The sequence below is a fragment of the Fistularia commersonii genome, chromosome 27, assembly GCF_037954325.1.
Source record: "Fistularia commersonii isolate RoL2024-O1a breed Wild chromosome 27, RoL_Fcom_v1.0, whole genome shotgun sequence".
In the NCBI taxonomy this organism is placed as follows: domain Eukaryota; kingdom Metazoa; phylum Chordata; class Actinopteri; order Syngnathiformes; family Fistulariidae; genus Fistularia; species Fistularia commersonii.
In genome coordinates, this window is record NC_141310.1 from 13354545 (window position 1) to 13372771 (window position 18227).

At 43.7% G+C, this 18227-nt stretch overlaps 2 protein-coding genes across 4 annotated transcripts in view; both read right to left on the reverse strand.

Moving 5' to 3' along the window:
• Window positions 1-368: 368 nt before the first annotated feature.
• On the reverse strand, window positions 369-9928 carry LOC147218076 (thrombospondin type-1 domain-containing protein 4-like). Its single transcript, XM_086174569.1, has 7 exons — window positions 9709-9928; window positions 8613-8674; window positions 8308-8374; window positions 4348-4535; window positions 1279-1573; window positions 1084-1186; window positions 369-514 (listed from the first exon to the last, which is right to left on the reverse strand). Exons 2-7 carry the CDS (start codon window positions 8672-8674, stop codon window positions 369-371), a joined length of 861 nt encoding a protein of 286 aa, XP_086030695.1. The 5' UTR covers window positions 9709-9928.
• Window positions 9929-15252: 5324 nt separating this feature from the next.
• The window catches only part of lrrc49 (leucine rich repeat containing 49), a 52695-nt gene continuing 49720 nt past the window's right edge, over window positions 15253-18227 (reverse strand). For all 3 annotated transcript variants that reach the window (XM_086175298.1, XM_086175297.1, XM_086175296.1), the window contains one exon: window positions 15253-15901. In XM_086175298.1, coding sequence (XP_086031424.1) covers window positions 15686-15901 — 216 coding nt within the window. In that variant the 3' untranslated portion in view covers window positions 15253-15685. The remainder of the gene's footprint in view (window positions 15902-18227) is intronic.

The window sequence follows — 18227 nt, forward strand, 5'->3', positions numbered from 1 at the left end:
TGTGTGTGTGTGTGTGTGTGTGTGTGTGTGTGTGAGTGTGTGAGTGTGTTTCCTCAAAACAGCAGAAGGTGACTCAGCGACAACTTTAATTAATCACCGTCCGCCACAGTGTGAACTTCCGACACTAGACTTCACAACTTCCAGAAACAAAACAATAGCCCTCTGTGTGTGTGTGTGTGTGTGTGTGTGTGTGTGTGTGTTTTCCCTCTCTTGCACGGCAGGTTGTAACACGTCTATGTTTGTGTGGGATCAAACCCGCGGCCTTGAATAACATGGAAATGTAAATTAACTCTTTCATGACCGACGGCAGGTATCAACACGTGAAACACCCGACGCGGCCATTTTGACCTCCTCGCCGACGCCAATGTTTAACCTACCGTGCACGTTCCCGCCACGCAGACGGACCCGTCCTCGCGTCCACACGGCGTCCCGTCGATCACGCTCGCCGACTGCCGCACATAGAAGCGGAATCCAGCTGCGCGGCAGTTGAGCTCGCAGTGTTGATCCCCGGAAACTGAAAAGACAACACACAACGGACACACAACGTAAACAGATGCTTTGTATATGTGTGTGTGTGTGTGTGTGTGTGTGTGTGTGTGTGTGCTCTGCTTAAAAGATTCAGGTATTTCCCAGGTAGCGGTGTTTCCGTTTACGCTGTGCTAATGAACATGTATGCCAAAATAAAAGCTTTAAATTATAATATAATGTAAATTAACACTGGTAGTTGTAATTCCACATGTCTGCCACTAGAGGGTGCTAAAAACAACATATATATGAGAAGGACATGCAAAAGCTTTGTGAAATGACATGGGTGTGTGTGTGTGTGTGTGTGTGTGTGTGTGTAAACCCTGACAAGCCATCCTGCTTTGGAGGACTCAAAAGCGGGGGGGGGGGGGGGGGGGGAAATAAAGCTAGTTTATGCTAACACACTAAAAACAAAGGATTCATTTTGGTTTTGGATTCAGCTCTCCAACACACACACACACACACACACCCACGCAGACACACGCGCCCCGAGCCGCCGCACCTCACACAGCTACGCTACGGCCACCGTGCACGTTGCGAGCAGCCCAAAGCGCGTACCTTCGTTGAACGGCTCCCAGCGGTAGAGCCGACCCATGAAGGGCTGGTTGTCGAAGGACGAACACTGGACGGCCCGGAAGTTTCTGCCGGACTGGGGGCAGGCCTGGAAGACACACACACACACACACACTTATAAGACTGTTAGCGCTCATCACATGATAGTTGCCATGGCGACAAGGAGGCGGGTGAGCGTACGTTGCTGCTGCAGATCCTGTAGAGGGCGCGCTCGCCCCTGCAGGAGGCGGCGGGCAGCGGGTCGTAGGGTCGCTCCTGGGGCTCCGAGCCCGGCTGGTAGAGGGGAGCCCACACGGGCGGCGCCGAGGGCCTCCTGTGGCGGTGGAAGGAGCCGTGGAGGTCCGGCGCGCCCGACCTGCGACCCCCGGAGGCGTCGGCCGAGCGGCGCCGTCTGCGGCCGGCGTCCGTCTGCAGCGGCGCAACGAACGGAGCGCGACCGTAGCCGTACCTGCCCGGGACGATGCGACCCGTCGACCTGCGTCAGGAAGCGGAGGCGGCGTTTTTCAGGATTTTTTACTGCGCTGATGCCCCAGATCAGGTTGGCAGCAAGTTAGGCTATGCAGTGTGTGTGTGTGTGTGTGTGTGTGTGTACGTTTGTGTGTCTATGTCAAAAAAAAAAAAAAAAAAAACCTCACTAACCCAAGCTTACTGTTCTGTATATTTCCTGTGCATCGTGTATTTGCAGGTGTATTTGCAGTCCTTATGTCCTCTATTGGAAGTCGCTTTGGATAAAAGCGTCGGCCAAATGTAATGTAATGTAACGTTTACGTTCGCCTTCAGATCCAAATCACACGGGAAACTCATTTGGAAAGAAAAGTCTGATGGCTTAAAGTCCCAGAAAATACAGGGAATACAATCATATGAGTGGGAAATCAAGTGAGGAAGAAAAATAACCCGCTTGAACTTTTTATTTTGAACATTTCACCAAGATGTTCAAACGTCGGGACACCTTGTGGCGGCAGGCGGTACTGCAGCTGCTGCTCGGACGCTGGACGGATGGACAACCTGCAAGTTCTACGTTCTCTCCATGTTCTTCTCCTTTCCTGGGTTCTTTCTATGTTCTCCACCTTCCTGGGTTCTCCAGGTTCTCCTCCAACAGGGAAACGGCAGTATCCTCATTGAACGATTGGTCCACTATGTGATTGACAGGTTCTCCTTCCAGGTTAAGCCCCGCCTCTCAGCCTGAGCGCCAGCTGTGATTGGCCGGGAAGCCGACGACATGGACCATCGTGACTTCGACATCTGGAAGGAACCTCCAGGAAGTCCTCGCGAAAAACATCCAAGATCACTTCAAGTTGATTTTGTTGTTTTCCAACGAACGGCCTTAATTTCAGGGATTATATTTATTTACTTTTCTCCAGAGTTCCCTTTTAATCCGTAAACCGGGAGGAATCCGGTAACGGAAATAATCTGCTGCCACGCGTTTTGTCTGCCAGTGGAAAAATCTCAGCGGCGCGTGGAGTAAACAGGAATATCGGAAGCGTGTTTAACGGATTTCGCCGTAATCTGATAATGGCTCGTTACTTGGGATTACACCGTTTATGCCTCCGCGGGAATAATCCGCTAATTCGGCACATCTGGCGGCAATCAAAGGAATCAGTGCGAATGTAAACGTTTCTTCCAGAGGCCAACCTGGCAGATGACACCGAGGGTGAACTTGGCCCTTGTGCTTCCATCCCTTTGTTTTTCTTAAAATGGACCAATCACAGCGCAGGCTGGCTGGGAGGGGCGGGGTTTCACCTGTCAATCACAGACGTCCAAACATTCACCCTCTCATTGTCACTGGTTTGTGCGCTGGAGAGATGTTGTTGTCGTTGTTGTGCGTGTTGTGTGTCGTTGGCTGCACTGCGGTGTGTTGCGCTGTGCATCATGTGTTGTGTGTCATTATGTGTACTCAAGTTGTGTGTCCTACAGTGTGTTGTGTGTTACTCTGTGTACCTGTGCGTGTTGCGTATTCGCTGTTGTGTGTGTTGCTATGTGCGGTGTATTGTGTGTCACACTGCATGTTGTGTGTTTGTAGTGTGTGTCTGTTACTCTATGTACTGCGGGTTGTGTGTCCAACATTGTGTGTGGTTTCTGTGTTGTGTGTCACACGGCATGCTACATGTTGTACGGTGTGTTGCAGTGTGTTGTGTAGTCTATGTTGTGTGTCCTCCAGTGTGTTGTGTAGTCTGTGTTACATGTTGCTGTGTGTTGTGTAGTCTCTATGTTGTGTGTTTGTGTCGTCTCTGCCTTGTGTGTCCTACAGTGTGTTGTGTAGTCTCTGTGTTGTGTTACAGTGTGTTGAGCAGTCTATGTTGTTTGTCCTAAATGGTGTGTTATTGTGGGTTCAGTGTTGCACGGTGTGTGTTGTTGTGGGCTCAGTGTTGCACGGTGTGTGTTGTTGTGGGTTCAGTGTTGCACAGTGTGTGTTATTGTGGGTTCAATGTTTGTTATTGTGGGTACAGTGTTGCACAGTGTGTGTTATTGTGGGTTCAGTGTTGCACAGTGTGTGTTATTGTAGGTACAGTGTTGCACAGTGTGTTATTGTGGGTTCAGTGTGTGTTATTATTGGTACAGTGTTGCACAGTGTGTGTTATTGTGGGTTCAGTGTGTGTTATTGTGGGTTCAATGTGTGTTATTGTGGGTTCAGAGTTGCACAGTGTGTGTTGTTGTGGGTTCAGTGTTGCACAGTGTGTGTAATTGTGGGTATAGTGTGTGTTATTATGGGTACAATAATGCACAGTGTGTGTGTGTATTTGTGGGTACAGTGTTGCACAGTGTGTGTAATTGTGGGTTGAGTGTTGCACAGTGTGTAATTATGGGTACAGTGTGGGTTATTATGGGTACAATGATGCGCAGTGTGTGTGTGTAATTGTAGGTACAGTGTTGCACAGTGTGTAATTATGGGTACAGTGTGTGTTATTGTGGGTTCAATGTTGCACAGTGTGTGTAATTATGGGTACAGTGTGTGTTATTGTGGGTTCAATGTTGCACAGTGTGTGTTATTGTGGGTTCAATGTTGCACAGTGTGTGTAATTGTGGGTACAATGTGTGTTATTATGGGTTCAGTGTTGCACAGTGTGTGTAATTGTGGGTACAGTCCATCCTCCTGCACGCAGTACTATGTGTTGTTCCCCCACTGCACGGGCACATACACACACACACACACACACACAGTGTTATTACCTGTGTCCGAGCGTCTCCCCGGGTCGGCTGCCGTTGGTGTGTGTGTGTGTGTGTGTGTGTCCTCGCAGCGCATTTTGAAACCCAGGTTTCAGGGCGGAGACGAGGCGTCTGCGGGGGGGGGCCGGGTCCGGCAGGCAGGGTCGGCTCTGCTCCTGGACCCCCCTCCCGCAGGTCCTGGAGCAGCTGGACCAGGACCCCCAGGACCCCCAGGACCCCCAGGACCCCCGGGAGCCCCGGACCCCCGTCTGGAGGTCGGTCCTGTGAGGAACCTGCAAGAGAAGCAGCAGATCTGAGATCAGCTTCTACAAGCAGGGAGGGAAAATCCATCAGAAACAAATATTATTATTTTCAATTATATCAAAAGGAAATGAAAGGAAATGAAAAAGAGTTGAATTGAAAAGAGGTAAAAAAAAAAAAATCATCAGGTTCACATAGAATAAAAACAACCTGGAAATAAACAAATGCAGTTTAATAATGTCAAATAAAGGAAATAAAATGAATTAAAACTGAGTTGAAATCAACTGGAAAAAAAAAAAATCAATAATGGTAAGTTTCATAAAAATAAAAACAAAAGAAAAAAAAAAAAGAAAAAAGTTAGCATAAATACAATTACATTACGATTTAATTTACTAAAATATGATAATATCTTAAGAAAAGAAATAAAAGTAAATGAAATTTTGAAAAGTGTAATTCAACTGAGAGGAAAAGTGGTCAAAAAAATTCATCAGATTCACATAAAATAAAAACAACCTGGAAATAAACAAATACAGTTTAACTGCATCAAATGAAAGGAAATAAAATGTTAGTTATGTTAATATGTTAATAAAATAAGTCAAATTCAATTGAGAAAAAAAATCAAATTAAAAAAAGTAAGATTCCCAAAATGAAAACAACTGCCTGAAAGTAAATAAATAAAATCAGAAAATCGGAATAAATACAATTACATGATCATTAATTAATTGAAAGTATAATATAAAAAGAAAATAACCTTTAACTTTAGTAACTTTAAAAGTAACTTTAAATACACAAAAAATTGAATACAATTTTATCAAAAAGAAAAATATGGCCAAAAATCCATGAGAGTCACTGAAATAAAAAGAACCAACTGAGAATAAACAAATAAAAGAAAATAAAAGAAAATAACTCACTAAATTGAATCTAATTATTTGATTGGCAAGAAAAATGGATCCATCGGATTCTTCAAAATAAAAGAAACCACTTGAAAATAAACCACTAAAATAATAAAATAAGAGGGTCAATTTTATTTGAAAGAATATCAGAATCACCTAAATAAAAAGAACCACCTGAAAATCAAACCAATAAAATAAAGATAAATAACATTTAACTGAAAAGGAAAACTGCCAAAAATCCATCAGATTAAAAATAAATAGAAAAAACAGGTGAAAACAAACAATGAAAATTTAAAAAACACCTTTCCTTCATTTCAAACTCTGTTCCATTTAAACTCAGCAAAGAAGAAAAAGAAGAAGAGGAAGAAGAAGAAGAGGAAGAAGAAGAAGAGAAAGAGGAAGAAGAGGAAGAAGAAAAAGAGGAAGAAGAAGAGGAAGAAGAAGAAAGAGAGAAAGAGAAGGAAAGAAGAAGAAGAAGGGAAAGAGGAAGAGGAAGAAGAAGAAGAGGAAGAAGAAGAAGAGAAAGAAGAGGAAGAAGAGGAGGAAGAAGAAGAGGAAGACGAATAGGAAGAAGTGGAAGAGAAAGAAGAAGAGGGAGAAGATGAAGAAGAGAAAGAGGAAGAAGAAGAAGAAGAAGGGAAAGAGAAAGAGAAAGAAGAAGAAGAGGAAGAGAAAGAGGAAGAGGAGGAAGAAGAGGAAGATGAAGAGGAAGAAGTGGAAGAGAAAGAAGAAGAGAAAGAAGAAGAAGAAGAGGAAGAGAAAGAGGAAGAGGAGGAAGACAAAGAGGAAGAAGTGGAAGAGAAAGAAGAAGAGAAAGAGAAAGAAGAAGAAGAGGAAGAGGAAGAGGAGAAAGAGGAAGAGTAAGAAGAAGAGTAAGACGAAGAAGAAGAAGAAGAAGAAGAAGAAGAAGAAGAAAAGGTCTTGGCAGTGATTGCCGCTAATGGGACTCTGGCAGGGTCACAAAGAAGGAGCAAGTGAGGAGCAGGTAGCCAATGAGGAGGCTTATAAACACACACACACACACACACACACACACACACACACACACACACACACACACACACACACACACAAAGTAATCAGCAGATCCAAACAGAGGCCTGTTTCAGAGCCATGAGATGAGATCACTGACTCCTGAGTGGAGATGAGGAGATGAAACACCTCCTCATCTTCTTCTTCTTCTTCTTCTTCTTCTTCTTGTTATTATTGTTGTTGTTGTTCTTCTTCTTCTTCTTCTTCTTATTCTGCTTTTTCTTCCTCTTCCTCTTTCTCTTCTTCTTCTTCTGCTTCCTCTTCTTCTTGTTCTTCTTCTTCTTCTTGATCTTCTTGTTCTTCTCTTCTTCTTCTTCTTTTGCTTCTTCTTCCCCTTCTTCCTCTTCCTCTTCTTCTACTTCTTGTTCTTCTTCTTCTTCTTCTTCTTCTTCTTCTTCTTCTTCTTCTTCTTCTGCTTCTTCTTCTTCTACTTCTGCTTCTTCTTCTTCTTCTACTTCTTCTTCTTCTTCTTCTTGTTCTTCCTCTTCTTCTACTTCTTCTTCTACTTCTTCTTCTTCTTGTTCTTCTTCTTCTTCCTCTGCTTCTTCCTCATCTTCTTCGTCTTCTTCGTCTTCTTCTTCGTCTTCTTCAACCTCTCCTCTCTCATGCCATCAACTATCAGTTTGTATCTGTTTTCCCTTCACACTTCATAGTTGAATGTAAGATCTGATGAACTTTATTGATCCATCGGGGAAATTCTTTTGTCCCAGCAGCGTTTATGGGATCAGTTATAGGATCAATAAATATGAATATAAAGAGAGAGAATTAGAGGAGAGCGAAAGAACAATATTAACGATAAGAATGGACGACAAAATGGAAAAAAAAACAACAACAAGGATGGAAACATAAAAAGTACAACGAAAATCAACAAAAAAAGCCGGATGTGAATGTGAACGGTGAGCCAGGTCGTATTAATGCACCAGAACATTTTACCACTTATTTGCACTCTATTATTATTATTATTCAATAATAATAGATTATTATTGAAATGGAAATAGATTATTATTAAAAATAGATTAGATTAAAAATGGAAATAGATTATTATTAAAATGGAAAAAAAAACAACAACAAGGATGGAAACATAAAAAGTTTGCACTCTATGATTTGCACTCTATTATTATCATTATTAATAATAATAGATTATTATTAAAATGGAAATAGATTATTATTAAAATGGAAATAGATTATTATTAAAATGGAAAAAAAAAACCAACAACAAGGATGGAAACATAAAAAGTACGACAAAAATAAACAAAAAAAAGCCGGATGTGAATGTGAACGGTGAGCCAGGTCGTATTAATGCACCAGAGCATTTTACCACTTATTTGCACTCTATTATTATTATTATTATTATTATTATTATTATTATTATTTTTCTTTTGCTCATCACTCTGTGATGTGAGAAACATCTTCTGGGTTCCTCTGCAAGTCCAGAACATGCAGCAAAACTGGCAATAAATCCGACTTTGTGAGGTTTTTAATTTAAATAAAACAACAGAAACCTTATTTTTATTTCCCAAAATGTGATTTTTTTTTCCGTCTTTGGAGATAAAAAAGAAAAACAGAGGTGACGTTTTTTGGCAGGAAGTTGGTCTCCTGTCAATCAGCCGCCCTCCTTCTTCGACGTAACCCAACACTGCGGTTACAAACGGGGTCAGCGGGAGGTCACACAGCTGGACACACACACACACACACACACACACACACACTCCTCCCCCGTCCATCTGTCACTCAACTCAACCCCAGCAGACACACCATCTCGCTTTCTATTTAAAGGAAACCTCTGGATGGACTCTGTTGTCCTGCACGCCATCATGGAGGCGCAAAATCACACGAGTTAAGTATTCCCAGCGGCGGAGCCGGCAGGCGCGGCGCTCACCTTCCTGTGGTCGGCGGCGTGTTGGCAGGTCAGCGGGTTCCAACACTGCAGCAGCAGAAGCAGGACCCTGCCGAGAGGAAAATGCATTTTAAAAGGAAAATACAATACACATAAAATAGAAAATACAAAAAAAAAAAAAAAAACAATGCATATTTAAGATTTCATGTTGCACATGGTGGAATTAATCAAATTAAAAGAAGAATAACCTCCACAGGAAACGGGTTCCGTTTGTCCTTTTCTAATCCGTTAAAAACACTTGAAATTTTATTTTTCAGATTAATTAAGAGGTGGTTGTCGGGGGTTACCTGAAGGTCCAGATGGAGATGTCCCGCATCGCCGGCGTCCTCCTGGACCTTCTGGAGAACATCTGAGGGAGGAAGCGGGACAGGAAGTCACTTCGCATTCAAATTCATGGCGCCGCTGGAATCACAAGTCGAACTTTAAATCACGGAAAACACTTTAAACTGCAGAAAAATTAATGGATTGTATTTTTGTGAACACACGCTTGATAAGATGAGATGTTTTTGTTTTGAAATCCAGGTTTCAGAGTTTGAACGAGCTTTTAATGCGACGGTGCAGAAAAAAGGGAAACACACGGCACGCATTGTTTTTACAGGCAAAGCTAACACCATTAGCAAGCTAAATTAGCTAAAAATAGTTTTTTTGTTTTTACTCATCTAGCGGAAATAGATTTCTGTATAAAACTTTCAATCAAATTAAAAAAAATATATATTGTATTTTTTCACCAGCTGATATATGTGTTTTTAAATATTTATCATATATTTTATAAGAATAAGAGCAACTTTATTTATCCCGAAGGAAATTGTGCCAGAGTTTCAAGTAAAACATAACAATAATAAATATTAGTAGTATTTTGATACGTTTTGCAAGGGTGGAAACAAAGTCGGGGTCAAATATTTTAATTTCCCCTCAGATTTTAATGAATTTCCATATAAAAGAATATTTTTAAAGATTATATTTGTCTGAGAACACACACACATACACACACACACACTGACATTCAGGTCATTTAATGTGAAAAGTCACGCTTGGTAACCGCTAACAACACAGTTTGACTTAAATAAATCACCATGCAAACATAAAAGTGTAAAAATCTAATAGTTTTGGGGGGGCAGACTTCTGCCCACTTGACCATGTGGTTTGAACTCTGACCTTTGGCTCTAGATGAAGACCCCCCCACTCCTGCTGGACACACACACACACACACACACACACACACACACACACACACACACACACATACATATATATATATATATATATATAATCCAAGTTTCGCGTCTCGTGTGACTGAAGTTTCTCCGCAACTTTGAAAAACTTCAATAAAGGAATGAAAAAAAAAAGATAGATTGATCGGATCTGATCGGATCGATCGATTACCTGTCGGATCCGGACGGTGTGTTCGCTCTGCTGCCTCCTCGGCTTCACGGAACGACTGTGGATCCCGCGCTGGCGGAGAGCTTCCCCATCATCTTCACCCTCCTCTTCTTCCTCTCCTTCTTCTTCTCTCCGGTTCACCGGAGCTCCGGCCGCCGGTCCGCCGCCTGCGCCGCCCGCGGAGCCCGCAGTCTGAGCCGGGACACCCGGGGAGCAGCGGACGGGCGGAGGGAAGGAAGGAAGAAAGGAAGGAAGGAAGGAAAGAGAGAGAGAGAGAGAGAGAGAGAGAGAGAGAGAGAGAGGAAACACGCGTCTGCGCCCCCTGCTGAGGGTGTGTGTGACACACACACACACACACACACACACACACACACACACACACACACACACACACACACACACACACACACAGAATCTGATAGATAGATAGATAGATAGATAGATAGATAGATAGATAGATAGATAGATAGATAGATAGATAGATAGATAGATAGATAGATAGATGGACGGATCTGCTGCAGAGGTGAGGGAGAAATATACAGATGGACTGAAAGATGGACAGATGAATGGACGGACAGATGGATGGATGGATGGACAGACCCCACCCACCTCCAGATGGTCTCTGACCACTCCTTACATCTCTTCTCTGGTTCACCACAGAAGAAGAAGAAGAAGAAGAAGAAGAAGAAGAAGAAGAAGAAGAAGAAGAAGAAGAGAAGGACGTCCCAAATCCACTTCTCTTCTCATGTCTTCTTTTAAGGATTTGTTTAAGATTTAAGGTCAGAAGGATTTTATTCAGCCCCTAAAAACCCCTTAAACCTTGCAGGAAGGAGTACAACTAGGAGTACAGAGAGTACTGAGAGTAGAGAGAGCACTGAGAGTTGAGAGAGTACTGAGGGTAGTGAGAGTACTGAGAGTACTGAGGGTAGTGAGAGTACTGAGGGTAGTGAGAGTACTGAGAGTAGCGAGAGTTCTGAGAGTAGTGAGAGTACCGAGAGTACTGAGGGTAGTGAGAGTACTGAGGGTAGTGAGAGTACTGAGAGTAGAGAGAGTACTGAGAGTAGTGAGAGTACCGAGAGTACTGAGGGTAGTGAGAGTACTGAGGGTAGTGAGAGTACTGAGAGTAGCGAGAGTTCTGAGAGTAGTGAGAGTACCGAGAGTAATGAGGGTAGTGAGAGTACTGAGAGTAGTGAGAGTACTGAGAGTAATGAGGGTAGTGAGAGTACTGAGAGTAGTGAGAGTACTGAGAGTAGAGAGAGTACTGAGGGTAGTGAGAGTACTGAGGGTAGTGAGAGTACTGAGAGTATAGAGAGTACTGAGAGTAGAGAGAGTACTGAGGGTAGTGAGAGTACTGAAAGTACTGAGAGTACTGAGAGTACCGAGAGTACTGAGAGTAGTGAGAGTACCGAGAGTACTGAGAGTAGTGAGAGTACCGAGAGTACTGAGAGTACTGAGAGTACCTCGTCTCACTCCGACCCCCGTTACTTGTCGCGTAAGATACTTAGTTACTGTCTTAACCCAAAGACATCTGAACAGTAACTAGTTACTGGTGAGAAGCAGGGGATTGAGTCCTGCGGTGAGAAGTAACCGAGTACTTTGACGCAAGCGCAGCGCTGGAGGTAAAAGTACTCACCTCACAGATTATACACAAGTGCAGTCTAAATATGTACAAATGAATTTAGGGCTTATATTCAGGTGCGCTCAATAGTCCAGAAATGACAGTACTCATACCTGGAGGTAAATCTTCTCTTTGGTCTTCCTCTAGACCTCCTGCCTGGCGGCTCCGCCTTCAGCAACCTTCTACCCAGATCTTCATCATGGTTTGGACATGAACAGAGGAGTGTTCATGATCTCAGATCCAAACAATCTCAGTCTTCACTTTGTCTCGGACATACATGTCCTGCACCCCTGTGACAAATCTTCTTTTCCTTTGGGCTTTTCCCTTCAGGGGTCTCCACAGCGAATCCACCTTCTCCATCTCACCCTGTTCTCTGGATCCTCCTCTTGCACACCTGCTACCTTCATATCCTCTCAAAGGTCCATCCATCTTCTCTTTGTTCTTCCTCTAGACCTCCTATTCCAGGATCCGTCTACCAATATATCCACTCTCCCTCCTCTGTCCATGACTCAACCATCTCTGACCTTCTCTCCAGAACATCTAACATGTGTCGTCCCTCTGATAGACTCATTCCTGATCCTCTCCATCCTGGTCACTCCCAAAGAGAACCTCAGCATCTTCATCTCTGCGACCTCCAGCTGTCTTTTGGTCATTGTCAGTTTCTAGACCGTGCAGCATGGCTGCTCTCACCACTGTGTTTGATCAGATTTTATTTTAAGTTTCTCTCTTGACATTTGCTGTTACCTTCTCATCACCAAATGTCCTCCTTGGAGATGTTTCCAGGACTTCCTCCAGGAGATCCAGGGGTCGGACCCTGATCTCTGCACAGCTACTCGCTAGTGAAGCTACCGAGCCTCTCAGGAACATCTTCAAGGAGAGAAACCAAGCTGCCAGCGAAGGGCTTGTGATTGGAGGAGAACCTTAGCATCCAAGTTGTTTGCGTCTAATTTTCTATTTTCTAAAATTCTGACGGAACATTTCTTCAAACTTTTTCTTGCAGTGTAATGTTGATTTTAAAGTAAAAACAGGTCGGGATTTTTTATTAAAAAAAGTTTCCAGGAGGGTGAAATAATGATAATAATAATAATAATAATAATAATAATGAAAATGATAATAATAATAATAATAATGACAATAATAATAATGATAACAGAATAATAATAATACTTGGAGCACTGTCCATCAAAGTAAATTAGAAATTAGAAGAGTAATAAATAAAAAAAAAAAAATCACACAAGGAACCTCACAGACACCCTGCACAGAAAGTGCTGGGATCCAACCTTCTAGCTGTGAGGTGCAGGACTTGTATGCAGCAGCAAGCGAGTGGATCTCCGGTTTTTCTTTGAAGAATCCACTGATCCTCCCGCTGGCGTCAGGAGGTGGACCGTTGGTGCACCAGAAGAAAAGGTCTTCAGACCTCGAGGTCGCAGAAGACTCAAACCCCGGGAACTCAGGGTCATCCGGCCACATAGGACTTCCCCAAGTCAGATGGACGATCAGGTGAGGAGCAACACCTGAAGGTCTGCTCTGGGTTTACGTGTGAAAACCAACGTTCTAATCAAGAAGTTCAAACAAAGCAGGGATTTCTTTTCTTCTTCTGTCCTTTAGTTTGTCCTCTACACAACGGACAAAGACGGTGGCGGCTTCCAGGAGGTGCTGCGAGGCGGAACCTTCTCCTGGACCACACAGGAGTTGCTGCTCCTCACTCGTCCCAACACGAGCGGAGAAGGGGGGGTTAATCCGCTCCAGATTACGGCGACATGCAACGTGGCTGCGAATGGAAGCAGCTGTTTGAGCGAGTTTGACAAAGAGCTTGCAGAAGTTCAGGCTGCAGGCCTGGGAAAGGCAGTGAGACACCCTGGGAGACGGTCTGGACCTCCAGACGGATTAGAAGATGGAAAGAAATGAAAAAAAAAGAAAATAAATGGGTCTTTGATTGACAGGGGACTGGTTAAGGTTAAATCCCGCCTTTGCCTCCTTGATATTGTTTTTTTTTTTTGATTAATATATAAATTAAAATCAAATTTTACAGATGTCAAGAAAATTGTCTTGGAAAAGAAAAATATTTTATTGTTTCTGCAAAATTTTTGAGTTTTCTCATCACATCCAGGAGCAATTTTATCCAAAATACAAAAAAAAAAAAAAGACTAAATATTTAAGTTGCTCCTTCCTCAGAGTTTTAAGTACCGGACTACTTTTTTTTAAATTTCATGTTTCCACTTTTAATTTCATTTCTTATATTCAGATTTTTTTTCTTTCGCTATTCTGCTGCTGCCAAATCATTTCCCAATCACGGGATCAATAAAATCCATCTCATCGTCTCAAGCTTGTGCTTGCAGTTCCACCGTTTGGCCACTAGGGGCGCCAGCATCAACGCTCCATCAACCCCCATTAAAACAAATAACGCCAAACGAGAAAACTCACATGTCCTTCACGCCTTCCGGAGATGTTTCTCCCTCCGTGATGCTGCTGTCCTCCGATCAAACAACCTTGAGCAAGGCATCCAACTCCAGCCGAGTGGAAGACGTGAGATGGCAGCACCTGTCAAGCTGTGTGTGTGTGTGTGTGTGTGAATTAAATAAGGGTTAAAATATCATCCTCTCAGTGAGGAGCAGGTGCTGAGAGCTGCTGAAACATCTAGGCCTTCAGGGACATTCCAGCCCAGGTTTGCACTTCCCCACGGACCCACCACCATTCCTTGGACTTCAAGGTGCTGCACACACACACACACACACACACACACACACACACACAGAGCGCTGCCTCTGCGGGCCTCAGTGGTCTATGAGGTGGTGATAATGCTGCTAAATTGACTGTCAAGCACTAAAATGCCTGAGAAAAGAACCAGTGGAGATGAATTAACATTAACTAATGTGGGTTAAGAGGGAAGAAAAAAAAAAAAATCCAGGAGCCGCCTGGCGTCAAGGGAACCGGGGCAAAGTTTGGCCCCCGACAAAGACAACCTGCGGGTTTTCACTGATTTCTTCTGCGAATTAGAAATATTTTTTTCTTTCAAAGCTGCATGGAAAGGATTCCAGGCCTTCTGGAAGTCCTGGAGAACCAGGTGGAGATCCAAGGGTCAACCGGAGAGGAACAACTGCAAACAAACTCCAGTTCTACCCATAGAAGACCATTAAAAAGAGCTAGAATTCACCTAGTTAGTTAGGTGATGTTAGGTGGTGTTAATTTGTGGATAGCGACAAATTACCCAAAATATCCAAGAGTTGGCAATAACTCATCACAAATCAGCAAAAAAGCACATACATTATCAGGAGAAATGGTGGACAAGAAAGAACTGAAGACCAGCAAGTAGTGTCTGAGGGGAAAAGTGCAAAAATAAGCAATAAAATACCCCAAAATATGCCAGAAATTGGGGTCAAAAATGTCAAAAACTTCCAAAGAAGTTCAAAGAAAGTGAAGAGGAAACGGTCGGACCAATTAGCTTCGGAGCCGTGCTTCTAATTCTACATGTCCACAATTGATTTACAACACAGGTCCCAAAAGGAGGCGGGGTTTAACCTCCACCTGTCAATCACGCAAGCTGTGGAGCTCCTCACACAACGCTGGAGGCGAGCAGGCATGCTAACCGCTAGCGCTCGTGTCGAGCGCCTCGTCGGGTGACGTCCTTCTCTGACCGTCATTCTGTTGACGTCGGATTTGAGGTCCTTGCCGGAGGAGGTGCTTAAAAACGAAAGGGTACCAGGTACCATCCCTGATGGACACCCAGAAGAACCCTGTCCGGTCCAGCGGTGTCTTCAATGAAGCTCTTTTCTGACTGGAGGACCCGCAAAACATGGACGACTCCACCCAGCTAGGACACGTCGGGTGTCAAACATTAGCAAGAGCCCAACTCAACACAACAAGAGTTGGACTGACTTGAAGCCTCGTTGAAGATCAGGTATCTGCAGGAAGACCACGGCCACAAACCGTTAATACAGAATCGTTTAATACTAAGTACAATACAGAAAATCAGTGGTAAACAAAGAAAAGTCCTCTTTCGTGGCCTTCGACTTCTGTCAGGCAGGAGGTGATGCTGTGTGTGTGTGTGTGTGTGTGTTAAGTGGTGGTGATCGGATGAGTTTTAAGACACAGGAAAATCATTGGATGTTAGCGAAGCTAATGGCGGTGAAGCGGGTCATTCAGGCTTTTTTTTTTTTTTTTTTTCGTCTTCTTCAAGTATGTTGCAGCTCAGCGCTCTAGAAGATCAGACCGTGTGGATCTACATTCAATCCAGTCACCGGTGGGCTTTTTACTTCCCCGACGCTGGAATTGTACCCAGTTAGCCGCGTCGCTAACGGATGAAGGTAAGGATGGCGATGAAGGTGAGCGAGTCTGTGCGTGAACCTTCGGTCCGGCGTCCGTTCACTTGGCGTCGGAGAGCTTGGCCAGGCTGGCCTGGCGGAAGGCGGCGCGGTCCCGCATCTCCAGCACGCAGTCCCTCACCATCTCCGCAAACATGGAGGGCCACAGCTTGTGCAGCGCCTCGCCCTTCAGGTTGGTGTCCGACGCCCTTTGCACCAACCCCTGCAGGTACTGCTGGATCATGGCGGCGCGCTCCGGAGACTCCACGGCGCCCTCCTGTGGCCGTCGACACACAACAGCAGATATATCAATGATCTACAAACAAGACCATCATAACATTGGGGAGCGCAGAGGAGAAACAGGAAGCCGGTGTTACCCCTACTAAAATGTAGTACCGTGTTTTTTCGGACTTTTTTTTATGGTTCGTCCGGTCCTGCGACTTATACTCAGGTGCGACTTATATATCAAAATATGTATGGTAATTTAAGCTTTATTTACTGGCTTGCGTGGCAGTATCTGCGACTTGTATGACTCCTGTACCACTGAAAATGTAGCCATCAACTTAGAAAGACTCAACAAAAAACAGCCCCGAAAGGAAAATCGTATTCTGCAGGTTACAAGCCGCGAGTAGTGAAATATGCAGCTCAAAACGGAAGCCGAGCGGCAGAAAGAAAGTTTGGAGTGAGTGAGAAACTAGTAAGGGACGGACGAAAAGCGGAGGATACTGGAACTGCAATGACGAAAACAAAGAAAGCTAATCAAAGCTAAAAGCTAACTGTCCGAAGCCAGAGGAAGGAGTTCACCGAAGGGTGCTTGAGCAGCGTGATGCCGGCAGAGGCTGGTCGACGGTACGGTTGCGTATCCACGCCCAGGTCGTCGCCATGGCGATGAATACAAACGACTTTACGGGAGGACCTCCTTGGTGTTAGCGCTTCATGCTACGCAACCGCCTCTCTATCAGAACATGGACGACGACGGCCCAAAAACAGCCTCGCGGAAGAGGAAGCAGAGCGCCGTCTACCTCCGGAGTGGGTCGAGTCGCTCGGAAGTCACACAGAAAGTGAAGAATTTAATGGATTTAGTGATTTGAAGTGACGTGGAGAAGCTTGTTAGCTTTGTTGTCAATGCTAACTATCAGTATAACTGTTAATACCAGACACCTGTTCATCCTGTTGTTCTCTATTCTATTGTTATTACGATAACTTGCCTTTCAAGGTGAAATGTCTGTTCTTGGTCTCTGACTTTATCAAATAAATGCGACTTATGTACGTTTTTTTTCTTCTTCACGATGCGTTTTTTTGGACTTCTGATGCAAGAAAGCAAGACTTCGACATGGAGTTTTATCTTATTGAGAGCTCTGGTGAGTCGTGCATGTTTTTGTCCTCGGCTAAATCAGCCCTTGCTAGCCGCGCGGGGAGATTAACATTTAGCAGGAAGGATTGCTATAAAACCTGTGGGAGTAGATGTTGAGGATTGCATTATGAGTTAGTAAATTACAAATGCACTTAGTGTTTAACTGTAATGTTTAGTCCACTTTGGTATTTCCTATATCGTCTGATTCGAGGCAGCAAAGTTCACCGGCTAGCAGAGTAGCCTACTGAGCCGCGCCAGGACACTAAAAAGGAACGCGGCGCTTATTTCGCTTACTTTACGCCATTCGCTTTAAGACAGTTAGCGAGCGGTCAAGGTTTTCACGAAGCACTTTGTTTCATAAGTTAAAAAATGTACTTTATCATGTGATTTATGCAATAAAGAAGCTCAAAAACATAAAGGGGACACTAAAATAGCACATCCTAGATGTGAATGAATGAAATGTTCTTATAAATACTTAGCTCTTTACACAGTTGACACAGTTATTCTTTAAATGTGCCGCCAACAAAATCACACCAAAATGCTCAATGGAAATCAAATGTATGATCTAACGTTGATTTAATGTCCTTAAAACAAGTCCAAAGGAATCAGCGTTGCTTCCTGAGTGCACAGAAGTGTGACTGACTCTGAGTTACATTGTGTTGTTTAAATGTTACCTTTATTTTTTGGAACAGTAGATTTTCTTTACACTGAAGAGCAAGTTTATAAGTAATGCAAATGCTGAGAAATCGTAGCATGATGGGTTAATGTGATGAGTACTTCCTTGTTAAAAAAGGGCTGTACAGAGATCCCTCGCTATAAGGCGGTTTACTTTTCACGGTTTCGCTACTTCACGGATTAGCATGGTGCATTGTGTTCTGCATTCCGATTGGCTAAAAAGTCACTCCGCTTCTTCTCTACCTGTGCGTCAATAACGTTGCAGTTTAATATGTACACGTACGTAAAACAGCTTGACAAATTTACATGACGTACGTGCAAATTCTCTCGTAATTTCCAGTTTCTCTAAAACCCAAAATGTTGACAAAACGCTCTGGAGCGACAAAAGCACCTGCGGCAGGAAGATGCTATCTATGGCAGATAAAGTTAAACTTCTGGACATGCTAAGGGAAGCTAAAAGCTATGCGGCTGTAGGTCGGCATTACGGAATGAACGAATCTTCCGTTCGTTCCATAAAGAAGGAAGAAAAAAACATAAGGACGACAGCGGCGATAAGTTTTAATAAGGATGCAAA